This window comes from Canis lupus, chromosome 15 (genome assembly GCF_048164855.1).
Source record: "Canis lupus baileyi chromosome 15, mCanLup2.hap1, whole genome shotgun sequence".
Classification (NCBI taxonomy): Eukaryota; Metazoa; Chordata; class Mammalia; order Carnivora; family Canidae; genus Canis; species Canis lupus.
The window spans coordinates 7530421-7551722 of NC_132852.1; the positions used below are offsets into that span (position 1 = coordinate 7530421).

General features: G+C 36.1%; 1 protein-coding gene across 2 annotated transcripts in view; it reads right to left on the reverse strand.

Annotated features, from left to right (window-relative positions):
* Window positions 1-21302, reverse strand: part of GPM6A (glycoprotein M6A) — a 331381-nt gene that overhangs the window by 130840 nt on the left and 179239 nt on the right. The window contains exon 1 of one of the 2 annotated variants that reach the window (XM_072775843.1): window positions 17509-18107. The exons of the other annotated variant lie outside the window; for it this stretch is intronic. Coding sequence (XP_072631944.1) covers window positions 17509-17545 — 37 coding nt within the window. The 5' untranslated portion in view covers window positions 17546-18107. Of the gene's footprint in view, window positions 1-17508; window positions 18108-21302 lie in introns of those variants that run through there. 2 annotated transcript variants of the gene reach the window in all.

Here is a 21302-nt window from a genome sequence, read left to right on the forward strand (position 1 = left end):
GAAAAGAAGGCAGCATAAATGCCAGCACTGCAGTGAAAGAAATGTTTAGACCAATCCTTTAGATATATAACATAAAAAATGTCTTACTCTCACTTGATCATTTCTTTATTACATTTATAATAATTTGCTTTTGGTGTGTGTGTGTGTCTGAGAGAGAGAGAATGAGTAAAATATGAATATCTCTATTTTCTGGTAGATATTTCATGTGTTTTGGACTAGAGATTCCATTTTAATATAAACATTCCATGTATAATCTCTATCTACTAGTTAACAGAATATTGAGGCTCAGATGAGTATTTTACAAATAACATCAGATGACAGATAAGGTTGTTTTATGAAAAAATAAGTCGAGATAAACAAAATGTATGAATAGAAAAGATATTTTAGTTCTAGTAAGATAACAAGAATGTAATAATATTCTTACATTACCTTGGAAAATATTGGGTTTAAAAAACATGTCTAAAATTAATAGAAACACAGATCTGGAACTCTAGGGCATTTTCTTACCATTGCAAATAGGAATATGAATGTCATGGAGGTTAAGTGGTTTGCCATATGCTACCCAGCCAACTAGTGGCAGCCACAGAATTTGGAGCACATTTTATTATTCTGAAACATGAATTTTAAAAGTTCTTAGATATGCTGTTATAAAGCATCCTTATGTGTAAAGGAAGACTTATTTATAAGGCACTAGCTTTACATGTTAAAAATTGAATTTAGGAATGGATTATAATCATCTTAATCTGTTTGGGAGAAGAGCATCAATGATCCCTTGCCTGATAGAGACTATAATTATGATAAGATGGAAGCACCAGTCTAAAAAACACAGGAGAAATATTTACTACAAAATAAGGCCACTTGTATTTCTTGGTGTCTTTTTCTTGGTTTCTCTCCTCTTCTTCCCCTTCCTCTCCCTCACTTTCATAATAAGAACAAATTATTTTCCAAATGTTTTGTGGTTTTTACTATCTTTCTGAAAAGTGAAATATTGTTCCCCCACAATACCTTTCAAAACATTTCCATATATCAACATCTTTATGGGAAGCATATTTTCTAATTAAATTGTTCACAATAACTTATGGCAAGAATTGATCAAGAACATAAGGCTGTAACTAAACAGATGAAGATGGGAAGCCAGCATTAAGAGACATTTCTGAGGTAAAGGCATATGATGACTAATCAGATGCAGATGACAATGTGGAAGGCATTAGTGGTGACCCCCTGGGCTGTCATGTTTGGGTGTAGCATGTATAAATGGCGACAGAAGTGATAGAAGTTGAGAACAAAGCATGTAGAGTGGATTCTTCTGTAAATGGATAAATTCCATTTTGAGGCATCTGTGTATGTCTGTGGCAGACAGCCTCTGTGATGGTCTTCAGCGACCCCTGCCTTGTAACGTTCATGACTTTCTGAACATACATTACAAAAGCACTGTGGCATGTTCTCTTCCAATGTCTCTTCTATCCTTTGCTTAGGAGAAGCCAACTACCAGGTCACAAGCAGCTCTGTGGCGAGGCCTATGTGTAAGAAATTGTGGCCTGCCCACAAGGTGGCATGTGACTAAGCAGCCTAGCAGCCCCACTCCTGTGGGGGAGCCTTCAGATGAGACCACAGCCACAGTCAACAGCTTGCTTGCAGTCCAGCCACTCCCTACATGTTACTCTGATTTTCTCATAAGCATATCACTGATATTTTCTTACTTATCTAGTTATTTACATCTGGATGCTGTCTAGGTTTCACTTTGTCCCCACTTATATGCTAAAAGACCCATTACTTATCCGCCTTGTTCAGTGACACTTAGAAGAGTAGCTGGCACAAAGTCATTCCAAAATAATTATCTACGTATAATCACAAAACTTTGCAGGTTTGAGATAGCTTTTAGCATGGACAGTGAGGCAATATAACATAATAAACGAAAATAATAGCACATTCTAAAAGAGTAATAAAAACCCACTTTGTCTACAACTTACCAAGCAATACCAATCATGTAGATAATAAAATTATCCCATCTAATAATATAACAATCCTACCATATATCCAATTTTATAGATGATAAAATTACATGCGTTGATTAGAATTTAGTTACCTGGCCAAAACACACGGCCAGCATGTGACAGAGTCGGGATTAGAATCCATAATTGAATAGTTCTGATTGTTTCTGCTATCTTCCCTCTGGCGGTTCATGATTTTCACTGTGAATATGTGGAAGCTAGAATATAAGCCATTTGCCATTCTATTGCATTCAAAACCTTTCATATTGTGTTTACCAAAAAACAGATCATAATTCCACACTGACATTTGCATCTGGGAATCCTGCAATAAGCAGTGAGGTATAATTCTTAGGGGCAGCACTGAATGGATGGCATAGTCTTCAAGGTCTTACATGTTGCAAGCTATTTACTTGTTTGCTTTTAGGCTAATGAACATATAATAAGTTCCCATAGGCGTTTCCTTCCCCAGCGCATACTGAATTCCCTTTGAAAATTGTCCTGATCCAAAACAATAATTTCACCAATTTTCTATAAAGTCTCAAGTTGTGTTTTGTGTGTGGTAAGCCTGTCTTCATTTTTTCACAGTAAAATACCTCAAATTCTTAAGGGTTGTTTTCTCTAGAAAAATTCGCTAGTCTGACATCAGTCCATTTCCAATGTGTGAAAAATGTTCAGTTATTTCTTCTAGAAAAAAATATGGACATTTTAACAGAGGAATGGAAAAAAACAAGTGACTGTATAACACACAGTAATTACTGGGATCTTAACAGGAACATTTTAACATTGATTTTACTTAATTTGTCAATAAAAAATGTCTTGTGATCCTAGTTACAATATCTATAGCCATTTCACTGTTTAGAGCTGGCCTTTATTGAATCTTTCATGACCTCCGACATAAAATTTATTTATGATGTTTGTTAAATAGCTAGTAAGACTAACATTGGTATTAATAGCAGAAACAGTTCATGACAGTCCAGGGTGACACAGAATCACTGTTTAGACCCTGCCCCTAACAACTCCCATGTACACCGAATACACAAGAACTGGTTTATTGTTACATGTGTTACCATTTTCAGTAACTCTAAGTTTCCTATCTCACTCAATTTCCCCCTTCATCCCATGATTATAATTTCCTCCTATATCTACTGAATCATCCAGATGGAAGGTTGTGTATCATTGCACATTTCACACCACTTTTTGAAGTAATCAAGAGCTTATGCATATGATCATAGACTTCAAAAATCCTTTTGATTTTCAAAAGCAAAATTTGGGGGTTATTATCCAGAAAGTTCTCATTTTAAATGACTGCCATCTCTGACTATGTTTTCCTCTCAGGCTTTGGGATTTCAAATCCATAATATCCTTATTTTGGTATATGAATTATAGATCTCAGGTGGGAAATTCGCGGTGAGTTTTACACAATGGCAGTAATCTGCTAGACCAGTGGTTCTCTATGTGTGGGGTCTCAGGATTGGTGACCATAGTATAGCTGGGGAAAGTGTTGGATATGCAGATTCTTGGGCCTCAACCCAGACTTACTGAATCAGAAACTGAAATCAGGAGTAGAAAGAGGGGCAGAAATCTATGTTTCAACACACCCAACACAGATCGAGATAGATACTGAAGCAAACCCAAGTTGGAAAACTTCAAAAACTTCCCTCTTCGACTCTGGCACTGCCCCAACTTGGGTAACTTACAAAGATACACAAATCCCCAGGGCACAAAAACAACCCGCCCATTGCAAAGAACAGTTAATAATCGTTCTTCTAAGTTATTTATTTCCAACAATTCAAGGCAAAATCATCACCTTACCTCTCACAGAGGTTACTGGTTTATTATTTAGTGATTTTTGAGGAAGCTCGGTTGTTTAAACTCAACAGTAAGATTATATTTAAATCGAATGTCGTAACAGCACTCAGGTCACCACATTTATAATCTGGTCATACAGGGTGGATAAACAACCCCTTTGTAGTACTGCTGCATATAAAGAGCACAACAGAAGTGCTTGGTAATGGAATGCAGAAAACTTGAGCACAGCTTGGTTTCACAATAAACAATCTGGTGAGTTTCTGACATCTTCCTTGCAAATTTACCAAACGTTGCCTTACCAAAAATTTACAAACAACATAAAAACTCCCTAAAATTATTTTTTGATGGGGAGAGGGGTGTGGAGGCAACTTAACTCTTTTATTAATACACATTGGTTTGATTTTTTGCTACTCTTCTCAAATGTGTCATTTCTCTCAAGCTCTTAAACTGGAGTCCATTTTCTATCAGAGCAAATGTAGCACACAGTTAAAATGTAAGAATGTAAGGATTTTTTTTTTTTCTCTTTGTGGCCTACATTTTCTCCTTAGAAAATGGCAAATTTCCTCGGGAAGCAATTTTACCAAGGGAAATATAAAATGCATTTTTTACTCAGCTCCAAAAGAGGTATTCAATTTTTGTCTGGCAAATCCTCAGCTGCATTTCACATAAAAGAAAACGAGGGAAATTGGAAATCCTTGCCAGAGGCTAGTTATGAGCAGAGAGTTCAAAGATTTCAGTGGCCTGATACGTAATAACATCTTCTTTCCTTCCTGCCCCTCAATATCTTAGGCAGAGCCCAGGCTTTTCTCTCCACAGCTGTCCCAGGGAGCCCCAGCCACTCTACTTTCTAGATTCTTGTAGTTATCAGCCCTCTTTTGAAACAGAAATAATTTCTGTTTTGGCCAAAACATATATATCCATTTTTGTGATTTCTGACTGTGATCCACTGCCATTTCTGGGCAGTACCATTCAACTGTATCATCTTTCATTTACCTCCCACCCCATAAACCATTAGACATTTCCATGAATCTAAGAACCAACTGAAAACAAGCTCTGGAACCTCAACACATAACAAAGACTGATATGAGTGCAACAAAGTAAAGACATATAGGGAAGAGAGATATTGATATTTTTATATGCAAAAGTAAAAACGTTAATATTGTAGTGAGGGAAAGGGCTGAGGTGCAATAGACATCTCCAAAAGACTTCTCTGTCATGCTAAAAATAGGACATATTTCCAAAAACCTCTTAGTCAAAATGCATCCCTTTTGTCCTTATTCCTTTTGATAAGGGCATGATTCAAATATTTTTCAAATTTAATTCCTTTTTTCACTCACCTTATTATGATTTCTTAAGCAGCACGAATTTTTAATAATAAACTTTAAAGAAATATTAAAATTCCTTGTTTCAAGTAAGTACAATTTTTAAAAAATATATAGACTTCTAAGTGGTCAAGAAGTCAACAAATAATTCCAATAACTGCGTAATTTGTGGTAGATAATTAAACATTGTCACAGAAATTGAAGAGGAACCTTCTTTGAGATTTTACAAAATGGAACATAAATAGCTAAGCAAAATATATAAAATACAACAAAAATAAAATTACACATACCAAATCTAACCCAAAATCTTGGCTGGAGAAATAAATTGCTTACTTAATCAATGTATGCTAACCAAATGCATTTAAGTCCTTTTTTTTTTATTTTTTTGTAATATGAGTGTCATATTAATTGTGCTGAATGGAAATCATCTAAATTAGGGGTGACATTCACCACCCTATGGGCCAAAACTGGTCTAAAACAGTTTAGTCCAAAAACAAATATAAAACAATTTCGCTCATTCTATAGCAAGATCAGGTGCAGTTCAGTCTTTCCCATCCATTCTCATTTTTTTTCTCACACCCACACTTAAAAAATTAACAGGTAAAATCATGTATCTACATTCAGTAATGGGCATTTCAGTGTTCTTTAGTTTGTGCTTAATTATTGTCCACTCCAAAGCCTAAATTATGGCTTCATACTATTTCTAAAACATAGATCATAAGACCTTTTCAATGAAGGCTTCTCTTTCATGCACAATAAAGCATCAAAATAACCAAAAAGGTAATAGCTCAAGTTAATGTCTGGGTTACATTCCATATTGAAATGGTATATAATTCTTTGTCCCTCAAGGATCACAAACAGCTTCGAAAACTTACCTTAGATGATATAAACAAGAACCACTCATGACAGAATGACATTCCCAGCTTGTGTGAGATGAGATTCCACTGAATCATGACACATAGATGGAAAATGATTTGGGTAGTGTTAATTTATCCAGGGAAAAACAAAGCAGATATTTCACTCTCTAGATAAAAGGACATGCTGTCTACTCTGAGACAGGAAGAATAAACTATATATCCTAATTTAGTACTATGTTTAAGAAGCCCCTAAAGTACCAACTTTGAGGTCATGTGACCTCAAAAATGAGGAAAATGTTAGCTCTGACATCATATATGAATCCATCAACAATAAAATCTCCCTTTTGTCAGTTTTTGTTAAAGGGGACAATAACACAGCAAGTTAATGAGCTCAGAAAGAATTCAGGGATCCCTGGGTGGCTCAGTGGTTTGGCGCCTGCCTTCAGCCCAGGGCATGATCCTGGAGACCCGGGATCAAATCCCACGTCAGGCTCCCTGCATGGAGCCTGCTTCTCCCTCTGCCTGTGTCTCTGCCTGTCTCTCTCTCTCTCTTTCTCTCTCTCTCTCTCTCTCTGTGTCTCTCATGAATAAATAAAAAAAGAGAAAGAATTCAGAGAAAGTTTGATAAGCTTACCATACTCCATGTAAATATATTATAAAAATCTTAATTATGCCGTATCACGTAGTATTTTCTATTTTCTAAATAGAATGATGGACACATTTAAAAAGTTTCATAAATGTACACATGAATAGTATAGCTCTATAAAAGTACCATTTTTTTTTTGCAGATGCAAATTGTCTAATATTAGCAATTTGACATGGTTCAAACTAACACATCTAAAATACAGTCAAGTAAGCTACAAATTACCCAGTACATTTAAAGATAATTCTTTGAATATCTAAGGCTGAAGCAAAGTGGTTATGTCAATAGGAGGAGATGTGCTGGGAATCTGATACAGATGGAATGGAGTGGCCAGTGATTTTGATTTTTTTTTAATAGAGCATATTAGATTTAAAAACGCACTTGATTTTTAATATTTTAAAAATTAAGCAGCGCTCGGTGGGAGAGAAGCTTGTGGAATACAGCAGCCTGAAAAGACCTCAACACCAGTAGATAATGATGTTGCTTTGGGATCACTGCAAAATTTGAAAGAAAATAAAGTACTAGAGTTGAGGCCAGACATCATGATGGTAGAACTCTGAGTGGGGTATGAACTTTCCCTCCAACTTACCAGAAATAATGAATAAATCTTTTTAATATTCATGTTAAAAATAGCAACTCCCCTTGATATACAGATGTTATTACCAAACATCATTAGGAAAGAACCACATATGTGATTTAGTAGAGCTCCTAAGTCTTTCATGGTATAGAGCTCAATGTCAGAAGTAAGTGCTTGCCATCTCTTTGATGATTAAATTTTATCTTGTGTTGCTACAAATCACTGCATAAAAATGACATCTAAATAAATAAAGAAAGAAAGAAAGAAAGAAAGAAAGAAAGAAAGAAAGAAAGAAATAATCTTTTCCCAAGATTATACTTTTTGACCTCGCTGTATATTGGGACATATAAAACATGACATAATTTTAGAAGTTCAGGAAGAACTCACTCTCAATTTTGCAATATAATGTTATCACACATTTATCCCAAAGCACACATTAGTGGTCAGTATACCAAAAAATTAGTATACCAGAACTTCAGGGATAAAGAATGATCCTTCAAATATTGTGTGACTAGAATTTTCAGACTATGCCTTGGTCACAACCATACTATCAGGCAACTGTTCAAGACTGCATACTGATAAAAATATGAAAACGGAAGCATAGAAGATGGTAAAGGGAATTATTACGTTGACATGCTAGCCTTTAAATTTATGATCTTGAAAATGGACTAGGTGGACAGAGCTTCAGAAAGGACTTATTTTATTAAATTGTCTTCTAGGATTTTAAACTGTCATTTCTTCTGCAATTTTGTTTTCTGTGATCAACACTTACTAATGAACACAGTGAGCCTAGTGTCAGCAAGTTCATACATCACTATATTATATTTTCTGTATTAGCATCTTATAAAATGTTGTGAGACTAACTTCCCAGGTTTCAGGAACCATCTGCTGAACTTGACAGTTCAATGTATTTCGCTTAATTGCTGGAATTCTAATGCAATATCCATGTGGGCTCTTTAATAATAGAATTGAAAAATCTCTTCCTTTTCATGAAGGCTGCTATCAAACTGTATTTCAGGTCAAAAATTAAAGATTTCTTTTAATTCAAATCTAAGGATACAAAATGGAGTTGTAGTAGCATTTTTTTTCAAGCCAGGTTTAGCTGTTCTGTAAGGTCTGTATTTAGAAAAGAACATGATTTCATCCTTCCTTTAGACTGAATAGTTGACATCATATTTTTCTTCTTTTTCTTTCTCTTTCTTCCCTTTCCATCCTCTTTCCTTTTCTCTTCTAGTCTCCATCACCATCACACAACAACCACCACCACTGCCATCATCATCACCATCACCACCACCATCACCCCTCCATCACCATCATCGTCATCATCATATCATCATCATCATCATCATAATGTATGAATGGGGCTGTATTCAGAGCACCTTATAGTTTGGATTCAAGAACAAAAGATAAAATCCATTCCTTTAAGGGATTTGTACCTTCAGGGAGATAGATATAACATACACTACATAAAAAGATAAATGATAAGAGAAGCTATTCATTTAATGCTAAACAAACTTTTAGAAAGTAATTGTTCCAACAATTAAAAAAAAGTGATTAATCCTTTAGCATCTTTAATTTTTGAAACTGACTCTCTGCCTCAAGGAAGTTTGCTTAGTTATGTTTTAAACAGTCACCATGTGTTATGGAAGACAGAAAAGGAGACATGGTTACAGATCTGAATTTAGCAGACTCCTACAATGCTGGAAATATGATGATAGGCCCATCTAGCCAGTCACTGTTTCATCTAAAACTCACATTAAAACCAACAAGCCCAAAGATAATGGTAGAAGAAATCAACTCACTAAAAATATGAGTTTTTCCATATTTCCCCCAAATCCCATTCCCAAAAAACCAGGACTGACTAATATAGACAAAGATATAAAGAAAGTGAGTTACAGCTGAAAGAGTCAGGGCTGTAACAAGTCACTGATCTGGGAACCCACAAGTTAAGCTGCCCAATCAGCATGCAAGCTGGCTACAAAAACTGCTAGCTTTTCTACATGTTCAAGGTTTATAGAGAGCATCAGAGTGTATTGTTACACTCTAGATCTAGAATTCTAGATCTTACATTTTAATTACGATTTTCTATTGTGGGTGATGGAGTAAAGAAATTTAAAATGTTTTAAATTCAGTTTTTCCATAAGTACCATTTACAGTCAACTTCTACTATAAAAGGATGAGATTTTAAAATTTAGATGAAAAAATAAATAAAGAAAAGAAAATTTAGATGAATATCTATAACAAAATCTCTGAAGTAAAAGCAAACCATTCATGACGCTAGGTTAGGGAAGATGTGGGCACTACTGAAAACCATCAGAACTCAGAGCCTAAGATTTTTTTTAGTAGACACACCACACTCAGTGTCATGCATACAAGTTCCATTGCTCAAATAATGCTCAAGCCTGTATTTTTAAAATTATTCTATTTGCAAAATACTTGAAGGTGTTTTAACAAAATTGAATACAATTCTTTACTACTACTAATCTAGAATTCCAAAATTTGCATTTGAATGCTATTATTATGGAAAAAAATTTCTAAGTAGAATCACTTTTCTCAAAGCTGAAATTAAAACTATCTCATTTCATTAAAATCCTTTCTTCTCTAGGTATTTGTATGAAGTTTTCTTCTTGTTCCTTGTAGAGCTGAGTTTGAACTAAATAGCCATTGATTAAAGAGTGTCTGTCCATAAAGTAAAAATACATGGGAAATTGGTAAGAAAACTATAATAAAAATTTATTAATCAATGTTAGCATATATTGACACTAGGTACTTGATATGAAATGCTTAGGAAAGCTAATATTAAATATTAGCTACTATATTTACTATTTTTCCATGATATATAAATCATGCTAATAAAAATAATTAGCTATGTTTCAGATGTGCAATCACTAACCTGAAGTACAAAACTGATGGGGTATATAGACTATTAAAAATGAAAATATCGGGGGGCCTGGGTGGCTCAGTTGGTTAAGCATCTGCCTTTGGCTCAGGTCATGATGCCAGGATCCTGGTATTGAGCCCAACATCATAGGGCTCCTCACTCAGCAGGGAGTCTGCTTCCCCTTCTCCCTCTGCCTTTCCCTGGCTTATGCTCTCTCAAATAAACAAAATCTTTTTAAAAAATGAAACTATCTAGTAATGTAGGAAATGTGGAGAGGCATCTCAAAAACTTAAAAAAAAAATTGACTATGTTTTTGGGGAAAGGAATTTGGCCTTGTATTATTTCTTTTTTTGATTTATTTACTGGAAATGTTCTCATCAAATAACCATAAAGGTATGTAAACAATTATGAATTTTTTCTTCCACATTTCATATTATTAAAAAAATAGCTAATTCATCAAAGAATCTTTCTCATGCATTAAAAGGAAGAGAAAGCATTTGCCAAAACATTGAAATTCTTATTAGAGTGGAAAATGATAATTAGCACAATTTTTCAACTGCCTCACTTATACTTGAGAATAAATAAAAAGCACACATTCTCCATAATAGGGGGAGATGTATGTTTTACATTACCAATACTTTACCATCATTCTCAGGGATGGATTCCATCAAATTACTCTCTTTTGTAGAGATAGGTATAATAAAAGATTATCATTTCTCATATGATGGAAATTTAGGTCCAAAAACATTGATTTAAACTATGTGCCAAAATGTCTTTCTTTTGGAAATTATTCTGTTGTACACAGTATTTATGTTCCAACATGCTGATCTACCTTAATACTCAAAGAACAAACATCATCTAAAAGTCAAGAGTCATCCTCCCTTTTTCCTCTGACTTCAGATTTGCTCATATTATAACTTAATTCCCCAAAGAACTCTACAACACACCCTAATTAGCTACTGACTTTGATCTGGAACTAACGTTAAATTCCCCACTCACAATTTGAAAGAAGTCAGTTACCTTGTGTTTTTCTTTCTTTTTATTTTCACACAGCAAAGAAGGAAATTTCTTTCAGATTAAGAATATCGAAGACAATGGTCACAACTTGAATAGAGAACACATGGAAAAACATGAATTATTTTCATAATGTCAGCTAATCCACAGCTGTGCCACCTGTTAGTATGGATGATATCCAAAAGGATTTTGAAAACAAGCCAGACAGTCTGTCTTCTATGTATGAAAAAGGAAACTGTCAAACATTCTGCATGGTGGGGAGGGGTTTATGTTCAAAGGGAAATGGAGGCCAAAATGGACAAACTAGCAGTTCTCTTCCATATTCTATGGATCCCACATGAGCCATTTGCCTTCTGGATTAATTAAGGAATAATTAATTTCTAAAACCATTTTGAAGTCATCATTCTAAGTACATTCTGTATCAATATTTCAATCCATTACACTGGACTTCTCACTTAGTCTCCTTAAATGTTTAAAGTTTTAATTCAGGGAGAAAATGAAGTAACTCTATCAAGCACTTTCATTTTAAAAAGTGAATATGTTCATTCCAATGATACTGTAAAACAAAACCTATTATGTATCCTCTATCCTCCAAGATGGTGGAACATGTGTTATTGAGCATTTTGGATCTCTGAGACAAATAAAAAACATAATTAGCAACTGATTATGAAAAAAAATAAGATGACAAAATTCTAAAATATTACATCTAACCCGAGGAAGTCATAATAACCAAAGCAATGCAGATGTTCTAGGAATATCTATTAAGTCTTATGAAAAAATACACCTAATTTTCTCCACTAACAACTGTGTGAGGGCTACATTTGATAGCCACGATGAAAATTTCTTAAACTCCAGTATTAACTGCTAATAAAAGCACAGCTGCCAAATCACAGGACAGATTTCTCCTACACACTTTATAAAATCTGATCTGTTTCTTTGAGCTCTGTTATTCAAATATCAAGAAGGCAGCTGACAATATTTGATGAGATGAAGTCCACTTGGAGGTAGACAAACATGACAAGTTCCCTTTTTCACGAGTCTGCAAGTAGCTGGCATCCAAGATGCAAAAGGAGGCTAATTCATTCTTCCATTTAAATGACTATTCAAAGGTTTTTGATGTGATTGTTATTTTCCTAGCCGCTGTTCTATGGATTTCAATGGCATACTATTAAAGATTCCAATTCTATTAATAAAGCAAACACTTTAATGCATCTGGTTCTTTGGCTTCATTGCCAAAAGAATATTTTATCCAAATATTTTACTACCAATACTTGTTTACTGGTAGGTAGTAGTTTTACGTTGAACTAACTATTCAATTATAAAAAATGACTGGTGAGGGAAAAACTCAGAATTACCCAGGATGTTAAAGAGTAATGTCAAGTTGAGATTTAAGTATATAAAATGTATACATTTGGTTCAACTGCGTCTTAGCAGGTTAAAGTTGGAGGAAAGTTCTTAACATTAACCTCCTTACATAAGACTCCTAAAAGGATCTGGACATTTGTTTTCTTTAGAGGTCTTTTGATTGTAATGAACAGAGATTCACTCAAATTAGCTGAGGGCTGGGTACCTCAGTCACTCTAGTGATATTTGGAGGAACTAAGAGATCCTCAGGGTACATCAGGAATCATCCTTTCTGGGGCAGCTGAGTGGCTCAGTTGGTTATGCAAGCATCTGCTTCAGCTCAGGTCATGATCCTCGGGTCCTGAGATTGAGCCCCACATTGGGCTCCTCGCTCAGCTGGGAGCCTGCTTCTCCTTCTCCCTCTGCCTGCTGCTCCCTTACTTGTGCTCTCTCCCCTTCTCTCTCTCTCTCTCTCAAATAAATAAATAAAACCTTAAAAAATAATCTTCTCTCAATTCTCAAGAGAGGAGTCCTACTGACCCAGCACATCCTTTTGGAAAAGACTCCCAGGTGATTGATTGCTAGCACACCTAGGCATTGGCTGCCTTTGGCAAAGCTGTCCACATGTGGCCAAAAAAGCCACAGTTGGTGATAATGAACACAACCATAAATTATAGAGGATGGCTGATTAGTGTAATACAAGTGTGTGGTTGAAGCAGAGCCACTTAAAAAAAGCTGTGGTAGGTAGGCCATTATTGACATCTAGTACAGTGCAGGGTGTGGCCTCCATCTCACTGGCTCTACTCCTTCCTACTGTGTGACTTCAGTCAAGTTAATTAACCTATTCGATTTTTAGTTTCCTCAATATTAGTACCACTTAAGGTCATGGTGAAGAGTCAATGAGTTAATTTATGTAAAAGTCCTTAGGCCACTATCTGGCCCTGAAATCATTGGGCAATTTAAGTTGCCCAACATCCTCTTGTGTCACAGAGTCAAAGCTACCTCCTTTTTCACTTATTACAGTGGTGTCTTTTCTTTAGGTATGATGTCTGTTTAAAGAAGGGTTAGGGCTGCAAAGACAGGCTTTCAAGGCTTTCCAAAACTAACACTAGTCCAAAAATTTTTCACGAAGAATTTCAGACAGCCCATAAATAGGATACACATGCTTTTGTGCATAGACTTGTTTACAGCGATGTACGTAGAAATGTATGATGTAAAACAAAAAGTATAGAATTTTGAGCAGGCATGTCCAATATAATCGTACTGTATTAATTATGAGAAAAACATTAAGATTGAAAGAGAGAAAGATAAACGTGTATACTGTCCTTTCATCCAGATATTCTTGTTGGTTTTACTAAGTTAAGGATATGCTGATGGCCCTTAACCAGGAGTCATATGATTGGTGTTGAGATGATGAAACTATGCCTTGTGACATGAGTTTGAACTATTTCCTCTAGTGACGTAGTCCTCGAGGGCCACTGAGGGTTGATTCTCTTGAGGAGAGGGTAAACCAGGCATCAGTGTTGGAGGGGAGGCACTGGTTGCCTCTGTTTAGCTCAAGAAGCTGACACATAGATTCATACACTGCTGCTAATTATACGAGAAAAACATGTTAACATTTTACTTTTGAGTCGATTAAACATTTCTGGTACATTACATGTACCATTTTGAGGCTTGTTTCAAATGTCATTCATGTTCAGACATTAAATCAATCAGTTTTTGACTTTTTGGAACAATTCAGCCAATTGATGAAGATTCCAACTTGTTAGCTCTTCCTGTTCATTACTGTTTCCTTTTTATCTCTAATTATCCCTGTATAATTCCACCACATCTTCTAATCATTTGACGTCGTCCTAAGTCAGTAACTCGTTCATTGAGGTTGTCTGTAAAGTCATGGTCACCCACTTGCCTGGCCACCTGAGCACACATTCACTAACTCACTAACGATCAGACTCATCTAAATCACTTACATCTTTTCCTACAGGATTGGGCAAAATGTTCCGGGCATAGTTGCATGCCTACAAGTCATAAACGTATACCTTTTAAATCTTTGTAAAAATCTCTTCATGCACTTTGCTCAACTCCTCTCCAGTAACTGAAACTCTTGTTGCCATGATTGGATGACCAGGTAATTCCATTTTTGACCATAGGAATGCTGGGTTTATTGTGGTTGTACCTAAGGGCCAAGTTCAAAATAGCTTCCTTCCTTTTCCTCTTTTTTTCTCCAAAACCATAATACTGTTGCTTAGGTTGGACTCAGGATCAAATAATTGGGTTTCATTTAGAGGGCATATGTTACAAAAAAAAAAAAAATACATGGTTCTTAAAACACCAGCTTCCCACTCAGCACAATGAGATATTCACCTTTTGGGACAGTGGCAAAAATGATGCAGCAACAGATTAATGACCTCATTTTGGTTTCACACCAAGGCATTGAGTAGAATGACTGGTAAAGTCACTCACACTTTTAAATTATCCTCTCCTCTAGGATGAACATATTTGGTTAAATTAGGGTAAATATTAGGACTGCCTGCAATTGCCTTTTAGAGGTTAAATGGGGAAGGAAGATTTTGTGATGAAGAAAACATTTCTTATGGAAGATCTTTTTAAGTCTTTAAGCATCAACTATATATATTCTCAAAAATGTTTATGAAACCACTGGCTTCCATTTTATATTGTAGTTGAATCTGGAAGCTGACATGGATAAATACTGACATGAATTCAAGTCTTTCTAGTTTGTAACAGAGAAAAACATATTTAAATTGTAAGAAAGGCCAGGAAAGAATCTTTCAAATGGGTGAGAATTCTGTGATATCTGAATTATGACTTAAGAAAATTCTATGCCATTTGAGAAGAACAGGATGAAAGTTACTGCAAAGTGCTGTTTTCCTTTAAGTAGATGGATCATTACATCAGTCCACCTAAACTCTTGAAAAATCTCTTATGATTAATCTGCTTGTCAAACAGCTTTCCAACTTAGATCCTCCCCAATTGCATTGTTTCCTCCACCCCTGCACATGTATAGAGAGTATTTATGTTCAAATATAACTTTCTAAAAACAAACTTATAAAGAAAAGGTGTCATAGGCAGAGTTGAAAGGAATAGACCAAGAAAGATGAGAGTTAAATCTTCTCAATTAATAAAAAAGCTTAATCATAGATATTTTATCTATATATCTTTATATACTTATAGATCATCATACAACTTTTCATTTTTAAAAAATTGTTTTCCACTGGTTTAAATATGCATACCTTCATAATTTAAAAAAATCCCCCCCAAAACCACTTCAACAGGATGTTTTTTCATCTTGTCCCTGCTGCTTCCACCCCATGAAGGAAAGATTTTCAGAGTTACCTGAGAAAAACATCATAACTAATTACATCATTTTTCTTGGTTCCTGCCTGTACCAAGGCTTGCTCAGACATTTCAACCTGTTACCAAAATCCATGATTGATTTCAAAATTTTATTTAGGGCAATAGATACCACTTCTCTATGTGAATATTATGTTTATATTTCCTTGCACAAATTAAATGGCCAAGAAGAAATCTCCTTATGTGCTATAAAAAATATAAAAATAAGATATTTTATTCCTAAAGGAAAATAGTCCACTGAGATGCCTTTGAGGGTGAAAATTACCATGAAAATTTGCTATTTCAAATCAATGGTGAATACTTAAGCTATTTGTTCACACACTAAAGGTAGCTGAGGGTTTTTTTAATTTCAAAAATCGATCACATGATATCTATGTAGATTATTGTGTTTCTTTACAGAGTATCATTAACAAGTGTGCTAGTGACTAAAATTTGGACGTTACCTTATCTATTCATTTCCTCTATTGCTTATATAAACACTTAAATATTTAATGGCAACAGTCTTTGATTGTATAGATGTGCTGAGTGTGTGTGTGTGTGTGTGTGTGTGTGTGTGTGTGTGTCAAGAGACTCAGCAAAGCTGAATGGCCCAAAATAATGAAAACTATACTATGCTTCCAAACTACCTATTTTCCCAAGTAAAATATGGTTCTCTAAAATAATGCATTTACATACCTTCAGAATCAAATGTGATAGCTAAAGCTTTCCAGTACTACTCTTAAATATTACCTTTACGTAGTAATACCTGTGTCACTCTTTCCATCCTAAGACCACAAGAACGTTTGGTATAACATTACATAAGACTGAGAACAGGCACGAGAGAAAATGCTGCCAATAATGAGGTAGAGCTAGATCCCTCCAAAGCGACCACTTCACACACATAGACACACACACACACACACACACACACGCACGCACACACACACACACACATTCTAAAGTGTCTGAATCATTTGAAATTGTCAATATTTGGCCACGTTCAACCTACGAAAATGATCATTTCACTTTAATTTGTACAGCCGGATACACCTACAAAGGCTTAAAAAATGCATCAGAAAATACCCTTGACATTTATTACTCAGAAGTTGATTAGGGTCAACTCCATAGAAAGGAAAACCTCACCATCACTATTCACTCTGAAAATGTATGCACCTGTGCTCCATCTCTATCAAAACTAAATTGCAAAGAAAAAAAAAAAAAGGATTTTTCTTAAGGAAGATGCACCAACCAAAATAGAATAAATATGCGCTTGGTCTTTGTTCTATCTAGATGTCCATGGCAAGGTATCGATAATGGTTACATCATCAGATTTTTGGCGACCACTGGCTCCAAATATTGCATCTGGGGCTCTCACCAGGAGTCCCCTGACCCAACTGGACAAGCGTGAAAACGTGAAATAAAGGAACAAGGTTAACAAAGGCTGGTCCAGGGAAGAGTTTGCAACCATACCGCAATGCCCTGATCACCAAACTCTCCTGTGCATCTGGATGCTTAGACCTGAAAGATTTGCAAATAATGACAACATTCACGCCCGACGTTCCTCCAAGGGAGGAACAGGCTAACACGGAGACAAAACAGAACAAAAAAATGCCTTCCAAGAGCGAAACCTTCATTAGCCCTACTGGCAAGTGTCTAAAGCAAACACGGAAACTGCAAAATAATTACTCAGTCACAAACCAACCCTTTTCCGCACAGTACCTTTTTGTGTCTGCCCCTCTTCCATATTCTCTTCCATGGCTACCTTTCTTCAGTAGACTCGGCTACACGGAATTAATCAAAAGCTCAATTAGATGTTGGAAAAACTGGTGATTTTTTTTCCCTGGGAAGCTCCCCCGGCAGTGGCCCGGGCAGGTCCTGGGAGCTTAGCTAAGGCTCCCTCGCGCCTCTTGTTTGCTTGGAGACAGGCTGTCAAGTGTAATTTCATTCAAATTACTCTTCCGTGAAGATTATCAATTTTTCTTCTCAAAGCTGCCCATTGTGTACCACTGTAAGCAGGTATTCAAGCAAAGGGCCCGAGAATTTTGGGGGGAAATTTGGTCTGAATCCCAGTAGCCGAGACTCTGTGATTCACAAGCCTTGCTTTGCATTTAAAATGGGGAAAAGAAATTGAGGTTTGTATGGAAATCTGGGCTTTAAATTGGAAAGAGGCTGAGCTGTGAACAGATGGAGGGGTGTCCTCCTAACATGAAGCCGACCACCAACCCATGATTCCCCCTCTTTGCCACCAGAGTGGGAAAGCCCGGATTCCTGCCGGTTCTTTATGCTGCAGCGCTGCTTCTCCCCAGTAAGACACCTTGCGAAAATGCCTTTTCCTTTGCCCTCCTCTCTGAGTAGCTAGTTAATTTGATTGAAAAGTGGCAGGAAGGGATGCAATTAGACCATCTCAGGGTTTATCTGGAAGAGGGTGTTATTAACTGAGGTTTTGTAAGCTCCCACCTTTCAGATTTAAAAAGATATAAAAGTATGGTTTGCAAAAGAATGAGCGTACACCTTTAAGCCTGAAAGATATGTTTGAAGTGATTATTTTACTTCAGTGCCAGGAGATCCTTAAAGGAAAGGGAGAAGAACACTGAGTTTTTCTTTAAAAAACAAAAAACAAAAAACACACATCTATTGTGATGTCTTTGCAATTTGTCGTTGTGATTTTATTAGCCCAACCAAAACTGCTGATTTTAAACGGGAGTCTGATTTTAAATGGGAATTGTTTCAAGGGTCATTATTGGGGAATGAGCAGGATAATAAGAGAGGGAACAGAGTCTAGATAAGGAACAACAGGATAAGCAATTTATAATGGGAATCTGCAGTCTGATTTGGAATGCAAATCACAACCTTGCAGTCTGGCAATCAATTAGCATTTGTACTTCAGCCCGCTGAGCGACAGGGCACAAGCAGAGTCTCAGGACTTCACAAAAGGTATAGTGAGAAAATAAACAGTTTCTCTTTCAAGGGGGCATAAACCCTTCCTGGAGCAGAAGGTATAAAGAAAGGAAGAATCCTGCCTCTGTCTCCACGTCCAAGTAAGCAAGCACATGGAGAAACACGCACACACATGCACACACACACGCATTCTTTACCTTTAATGGAAAATAACTCACATCCTAGTTATCCACAGTACAAGCATCTTGCCTCAGAGCATATATTTCACGTACTTTTTAAAAGTGGGTCAAAAACATGTTATGCACCACCTTCAAAATCATTACAAAAGCAACCATGTAAAGGCAAGACAATTCTTGCACAACATTCCACTTTGTTTCTCATGATTTCTCCTAAAAGGATGTTGAGGCTTCTCCCTTCCACAGTCATCTGCTATTTATTTTCTCTATTCAAATGAATTTAACCCACAGGTAAATATAATTCAGATAAATTAAAAAAAAAAACATCTCTTCTGAATGTATTTCAATCTGCATTCAAGGGTTGGTGAGCAAGCTGCTTGCTCAGGGCACAGATTGAAAGAAAGAAACCATGAGGGAAATCAAAGAGCCAAATCATAGCAGCATCTCTGCTCCAACTTATCCCTAGGCTGACATAACCTGGCACACAGTCAAAACAGAATGGAGCATCACTCCTCATTTATATTCCTTCCTCATTTTACACCACAGAAACCATCAGTGAAAAACCATTAATAGTAATAGCAGTGGAAATAATGATGCCTCTTTAAATTTCTAGAGCACTTTACAATCTACAAAACACATTCACACCCATTAACCCATTGGTAAAACAAACAGGAAAAGGATTATTTTCCCCTCATTTCATGCTCAACAAAAACTGAGACTCAAGGAGACCCAGGGACCAAGAAAGTCTTAGAACCCATGTCAGAGATCCCTTGTCTCACGCTCTGACCCTGGAAGCCTTGTTCCCTGCCCATTCTGTCCTGTGATGAGTGTCTCCAGCATCTTCATGCCTCAGCCTGGCTTTCTTCTCCCCCAAGGGGAGAAGTAGAAGAAATGAAAGGGGAATGAAAAGTATTCACTGGGCAAGATGGATGGAAAAATAACTTGACTCTTCCTTCTGGAAGCTTTGCGGCAGATCAACAAGTTCCTTTGATGATCAACATTATCTCTAAAATGGACTTTTTCACACAAAAATTGTTAACAAAAGAAGACGATAGCAACTTATTCTGTTTTTTTTTTTTTTTTTTTAAAAAAAGCAAATGAAGAATGACCCCAAATCCAGTCTAAACAGTCTTATGACCAAAAACATGCACACACACAGCTTCCTTCCGGCAATCACCTGTCAATGAAGAAAGATTTTTTTTTATTGTGGTCAAATATATGGGACATAAAACATACTATTTCAATCATGCTTAAGTGTACAGTGCAGTGCTATTAAGTACAGTCACATTTTCTGCAGCCATCACTGCCATCCATCTCCAGAATGTTCTCATATTCCCAAATGGAAACTCAGTCCTCACTAAACGTGAATTCCCCATTTCCTTCTCCCCTTCTCTGAAGGCAGGTGAATTGCTGTGGCTGATTGTTGTTTTTAGGATTGTCTTTTAAAGTCCTGACCTCACTTGAACTAAAAATATTTTGAACAGGCAAGTATCTGAACACTAGTTAGAAAAGAGAAGTGGGTGACATTATTGTATTATTCACCATATGAACCCTAAAATATGCTACATGACCCTTAAGAACTAACAACTGTTTGTTTTAGATTTCCTTTAAGACCTAGAAGATGAAATGACGAGATGCCCCAATTTAATATTCTTTACATTATACCACATTGCATTTATCCCACTATTGTAGTCGTTTATTTAAAATATATGGTGTGGGGGGATCCCTGGGTGGCGCAGCGGTTTGGCACCTGCCTTTGGCCCAGGGCCCGATCCTGGAGATCCGGGATCGAGTCCCACATCGGGCTCCCGGTGTATGGGGCCTGCTTCTCCCTCTGCCTCTCTCTCTCTGTGACTATCATAAATAAATTTAAAAAATTAAAAAAATTAAAATATATGGTGTGAGTTCACTAGGTAGTTTAAAAACAGGATAATTTAAAAAATAAAAATAAATAAATAAATACAGAATAATTAATGTCAGATATGATCTCCCTTTCAAATATTGTCTCAGAAATATTTATAATATTTATTACCTTTTCCCTGCATAAGCTAAAAGACACATCAGTCATCAAACCTAAAGCCATTCTGTCCTCACTTCTCTTAAGTCACCTTAGTTTGAAGCTGGCTTTTTCTTTAACCCCTCATCTTATCTTTATAAACATTTCCTTATATAAGCCAAGAAAATATCCACATATTCTTCTATTATATAATTCAGTCATGACTGTGATACAACGTTCAAAATACAGTCAAGTTAACAGGGTTACAGATGAAACAAGGTGAAGGCTCCAAATACAGCCCCAACTCTAAGAAGTGGCAAAAAATGTTTAAAGTCTTAGAGTTAGATAACAAAACAGATGTGAAACCATGAACCAAGTAGATAGAGACACGGATGTTGTTTAGAACCGCTTTATTTCCTCAAGTGTTTTGGATGCAGATCCAA